The 5,904-nt window shown below is 36.5% G+C and overlaps 1 protein-coding gene across 1 annotated transcript; it reads left to right on the top strand.

Moving 5' to 3' along the window:
• Nucleotides 1-3,540: 3,540 nt before the first annotated feature.
• Nucleotides 3,541-4,002, top strand: LOC141660094 (uncharacterized). The gene has a single exon (XM_074467054.1). It carries the CDS (start codon nt 3,541-3,543, stop codon nt 4,000-4,002), a length of 462 nt encoding a protein of 153 aa, XP_074323155.1.
• The last annotated feature ends 1,902 nt before the right edge of the window (nt 4,003-5,904 follow it).

The following is a 5,904-nucleotide window of genomic DNA, read 5'->3' as shown; positions in this document are numbered from 1 at the left end:
CAGAAATTGACTCTGCCTTAACTTCTGTCTCAATATCTTTCATCTTTTCAGAATCAGACTTTACAGTTTTAGCTACAAACTTAACAGGATTTACCTTTGGATTATTAGTCTGTTTAACAATAATTGGCTTAATTTGTTCAGTTTCTTTTTCACTTTTATCATCTCCATAACCTAAGCCTTCTTTCCAGTTTCCACTACTTAACAAATTCTGAGTTGTTCTACCAAAGTTATTCCAAGTCCTGATAATCTCTCTTTCCATTTATAACTCAGTTTTTAGAGATTGATTCAATTTTAACACTTCATCTCTAACATAAAAAGTGTCATCTCTTTCTTTCTAAGTTTGATGGAACATAACTAACTTTTTTTCTAAATAGTCATTCATTTTCTTAAAAGCCAGATTTTCAGAAGTTAACCTATCACATGTTAAGGTCTGATCTCTATAGCTAATGAATATGGTTTTAAGATAAGATCTCAACTCAGTAATATGATCAGTATGAAAAGCATAAGTTATTTGAGGTACCTTTAACTCAGCAGCTTCAGAACTGCTATCAGCATTTGCCATCAAGGCATAGTTCACCTCATGTTCAGAATCTGAAGTGTCTGTCCAGCTTTTCTTCTTTGTGACAAGTGCCTTGACTTTGTCACTTTTCCTTTCTTTCAATCAGGAGATATGTGGCCTTTCTCACCACAATTGTAGCATTTAACATTTGAGTAATCTCCTCTGTCAGACTTTCCTGCTTTGCCTTCAGATTTTCTGAAACCCTTCTTATCAGAACTTCCACTTTTCCTCGAAAACTTCTTTCCCTTTCGGAATTTCCTATAAGCTATCTTTGTGATGCCCTTCACCATAAGAGCACACAATCTCATCATTTCTTCATCAGCATCCATCTCAGATAGACTTTTAGTTTCTGAATCCTAATCATCATCATCAGAACTTGATGAATCTGAATCAGACTTTGTGATGAGAGCCTTTCCTTTGCCTTTCTTTGAGGCAGCCATTTTGGGGGATTCCTCCTCATCCTTAAGAGCAACTGTTCTTGACTTTCTCCCATGTCTCTTGCTTTTTTGATCCATCTCAAATTCATGAGTTTTGAGCATACCATAAATTTCATCAAGAGTAGTTTCATCAAGAACATAGTTGTCTCTTATAGTAGTTGCCTTCAAATCCCAACTTTCAGGAAGAGCTAAAAGGAATTTTAGATAAGTATCTTCAAGATCATATTCCTTATCCACCAGTGACAGATCATTCAAGAGTTTGACAAATCTGTCACATAAACCAGTTAATGACTCACCGGGTTTTGAGTTAAAGTACTCATACTCTTGAGTGAGTATAGTCCTCCTATTCTTCTTAATTGCATCAGTTCCCTGGCATCTTGTTTCCAAGGCATCCCATATCTCCTTTGTAGTCTTGCAGTTAATTACCCTGTTTGACATGACATTATCAATGGCACTATGCAGCAAATGCCTTACCTTTGCATCCTTGGCAATAGATGAGATATCTTCAGCTGTATATTCACTTTTATCCTTTGGTACAGTCATTGCTGGCTTATCTGCAACTACAACAGAGAGCTTGGTTGGCTTATGTGGTCCTTCATTAATTCTGTCAAGGTATTCTGGATCTGTAGCTTCCAGAAACATAGTCATCCTCACTTTCTATATGGGATACTCAGAAGGTCTCAGTATGGGAACCCTAATAGTCTCATATCGATTATGGATTTGAGTCTTTGGAGTTTCTTCAGTTTTGGTGGGCTTGGTTGGAGTTTGTTCTTCTTCAGACATGATTGTTTTGGATCTTTACTGTATATGTGTTAACAGATTGGCCCTGATACCACTTGTTAGGTCACACACACTGTAGAAGGGGGTTGAATACAGTGTATACTACAATCAAATCGAATTAAGAACACAAGTATAAAACACAGAATAATCTTATTAATAAAACAGTATTGCAATGGAACCGTTCTCTCTCAGTGATGAACAAATATCACAAGAGCTGCTAGGGTTATAATGAATAATATTCTCGATAATGATAACACCTCTAGTGTAAACCTTATGCTGTGTTTATATACCACACAGTTATAAGATAATCTTCTAATTGATATCGAATATAAGTCTGCATCCTAGAATATATCAGTTAGTTATCTTTTCCTCCAAGTCTTCTATTCTTCATAGAATTCTTCTCCATGCATATCCCTTCTTGTGTTAATCTTGATCTTTTTTCCTTTCAATCAGCCGCCTTCCTTATCTGAAAGTCTTCTTAAGTCCTAATATTATCTCCTGATGAATATCTTCTGATATCTTAAGTTCTGATAACTTAAGTTCTGATATCTTAAGTTCTGACTTCAGTATAAGTACTGATTTCCAGTTAAGTCCTGATTTGTTCTGTTAGTCAAGATCTGAAAACTAAACACAAATCATAATTAGACATGACATCACAAATATATCTAACAGTGGTTATCTAAACTGATTGGGTATGATTATACCATCTATTAAGAAGGGAAAAGAAAATAAAGCTGCTGATGCACTTTCTAGAGTATATGAAGAGCCTGAGTTAAGCATGGTTTATCAACAAATCACCCCACTATGCAAAACTGAACTGCAGGACAGTTTACAGGGTGATCCTGATACACAAAACATCATAGCCCAGTTGTTAATTGATCCTCATGGGGTGGAGGGGTTTATATTACAGAATTGTGAATTAAGGAAGGGGGTAGATACTATATTGGTAACAGTACTGATCTAAGGGCCAAACTATGTGCTTCCGTTCATTATAATGCTGAGGGTGGTCATTCTGGTATAGCTGTCACAATCAAACACGCTGAAAGAACCTTCTACTGGCCCAAAATAAAGGTTGACATAACCAACTACATTAAAGAATGTGAAATCTGTCAAAGGAATAAACCAGAGCACGTGCACTCTCCCGGCTTACTGCAGCCAATTGTTATTCCTGACCAAGCATGGGAAGTAATATCTATGGATTTTATCGAAGGCTTGCCTAAGTCTAAAGGAAGGAATGTCATTTTGGTAGTGGTGGATAAGTTAACTAAGTACTATCATCTCCTTGCTCTGTCCCATCTATACAGTGCACACATAGTAGCTCGAGAACTGCTCAACAATGTAATCAAACTGCATGGTATCCCTCAAGCAATCATCTCGGATAGATATACTATATTTGTGAGTGCTTTCTGGAAGGAACTATTTACTACGCTGGGAACCAAACTAAGGTTAAGTTCAGCTTATCACCCTCAAACGGATGGTCAATTTGAACGTGTAAATCAGTGCATTGAAATGTATTTGCGTTGCATGACGGGTCACAGGCCTAATGACAGGGTGACATGGTTGCCCTTAGTAGAGTGGTGGTACAACACCAACCACCACAGTACCCTGGGGATGTCACCATACCAAGCATTATATTCAAAAACCCTTCCCTCGATGACATACCACTATGCTAGAGCTAAAGATGCTTCAGTCAATGAGATACTGTAGCAAAGGAGTTCTACTCAACAGCTGGTTAAGGATAATCTGTTAAAGGCACAAGAGAGGATGAAATGGTATGCTGACAAGAAAAGGTCTGACAGAGAATTTTCAGTGGGGGATGAGGTGTTCCTTAAACTGCAACCCTATAGGCAGCACTCACTAATTACTAGAAGGAATAGCAAGTTGTCTGCTAAATTTTATAAACCATATGCAATCACTGAGAAGATTCGTAAGGTGGCTTATCGACTTGCATTTCCAGTTGACAGCAAACTCCACAATGTTTTCCACGTTTCACAGCTAAAGAAGAAACTGGGATCAAAGAAAAATTTACAAACTGCACTTCCGGGAGTGACAGAAGAAGGTGAAATGAATCCAAAACCAATGATTATTTTGAGCAGGAAGATGATTAAGAAAGGTAATTTTCCAGTAGTTATGTTACAAGTCCAATGGAAAAATGGTAACCCGGAAGAAGCGACTTGGGAGCAGTGGGACAAGCTGACTAAAAGACTTCCAGATTTTCATCCTTGAGGACAAGGATGATTTCGAGAAAGGGGCAGTTGTTACGTTTTACCAAACCCATATTTGATTAGAAGGGGGCGGGAAATTTGAATAGCAAACGTTGTCATTTTTGAGTTGGAGGGAACCCTTGTCTCTGATTATTTAATTAGCTTGAGGTAGTACAATGTTGTTTTAGTACTAAAGGTTTATGGCACAGGCCCTTTTGTCTTTAGCCAGCTATCCATTGTGTACTGGTCTGTATACATAAGGCCACCAACTCTCTTGTAGGATTATGAAGAAGAATGTTGTTATTTTAATGAATTACTTTTCCTTTATCCTTTCCTTTTTCTCTGCACTTTTCTTAGATCTAGAGTGGCAGTGGTAACATTTTATTCTCTGCAAAACACATAATCATTATACCTATAATATATACAACTCCATATCACTCACTTATATATATAATTATATTCTCTTATATAAAAAAAATATACACTACCATACACGTATTATATGGCTTAACCTACTTTCTTATGAGCTAAACCTATATCATATCATAGCAACCATTCTTATCCACTACGAACATACACACGCTACATCATATACATGCCAAAGTGAAGATTAACAAGAGGATAAGCTCTCTCAATTACTTACACTTCTACTTACATACATCGACATCAACCTACTACTTTACACCACTGTTGCCATCTAGAACTTATTTTCTATAATTCTTGTATTGTACTTCATTTTCTTCAGTTGTAAACATTGTAACATCGTTATAGTGGATCATTTTGGCTGGGGAGAGTCCCACCCGTGATTTTTACCCTTTCATGGGTGTTTTCCATGTCACCAATTACTTGTGTCGATTCCCTTTGTTGTTCTTGTCCTCTACTTTTTCGTTCTTGTTCATGCCTTTTATTATTGATTTTCTCACTTAAACAATTATATAGACCTAGTTAAGACCAAAAAATCTGGTTCAAACAATTGACGCCATAAGTGGGACAATTAGCTAAGAGTCTATATGAATTCAATAACGATTTAGGACAATCAACAAACTATAAATCAAGGCAATATGACGACGGACAATGACATGATTTTGGCTATGAAAAAATTACAATCTGACATGGTTTTATTATGATCAGAGAATGAGGCACCAAAAACGGAGTTGAGTGCAAGGAAATCCAACTTCAATGAGAGTTATGTTCTTTCTTTCTACAACTCCATTTTGCTGTGGAGTTCCAGATGCAGAAAATTCCTGTTTGATTCCATGTTTTTTGCAGAACTCTTTCATGATCGAATTCTTGAACTCAGTGCCATTATCACTTCTTATAATTTTAACAGAATCTTTGATCAATTTATCCAGCTGTCTGACATGATCAGTTAGAGTAAATGCAGTTTCATTCTTCTTGTGCAAGAAGTACACCCAAGTGTACCTTGTGAACTCATCCTCTATAACTATATCATATTTCTTCTTTGCAATAGACATGACATTGACTGGACCAAATAGATCAACATGCAATAGGTGATAAAGCTCAAGAATTGATGACTCAGTTTTACTCTTGAAAGAAGATTTTCTTTGTTTTGCCTTTTGACATGAATCACAAAGGCCATCAGGAGAAAAAACTGACTTTGGAAATCCTCTCATAAGATCTTTCTTTACAAGCTCATTTATGTTGTTGAAGTTTAAATGAGAGAGTCTTTTGTGCCAATTCCATCTTTCTTCAATTGATGCTCTACTCAACAGACAGATTGCAGAACCATCAATACTTGTTGAAAGTTTGGATTCATAAATGTTACCATGCCTGTAACCTTTTAGAACCACTTTGCCTGTAGAATTGCTTATAACTTCACAGTGTTTTTCAAAGAAATCCACATGATAACCTTTGTCACAAATTTGACTTATACTCAACAGATTGTGTTTAAATCCCGAGACAA

Source organism: Apium graveolens, chromosome 5 (genome assembly GCF_009905375.1).
Source record: "Apium graveolens cultivar Ventura chromosome 5, ASM990537v1, whole genome shotgun sequence".
In the NCBI taxonomy this organism is placed as follows: domain Eukaryota; kingdom Viridiplantae; phylum Streptophyta; class Magnoliopsida; order Apiales; family Apiaceae; genus Apium; species Apium graveolens.
The sequence above is the reverse complement of the archived record's forward strand: the minus strand, read 5'-3'. Positions and strand labels throughout refer to the sequence as shown.

What these genes read in the sequence shown, in the direction of transcription:
- LOC141660094 (XM_074467054.1), top strand. Translation starts at nt 3,541, where the DNA reads ATGAAATGGTATGCTGACAAGAAAAGGTCTGACAGAGAATTTTCAGTG.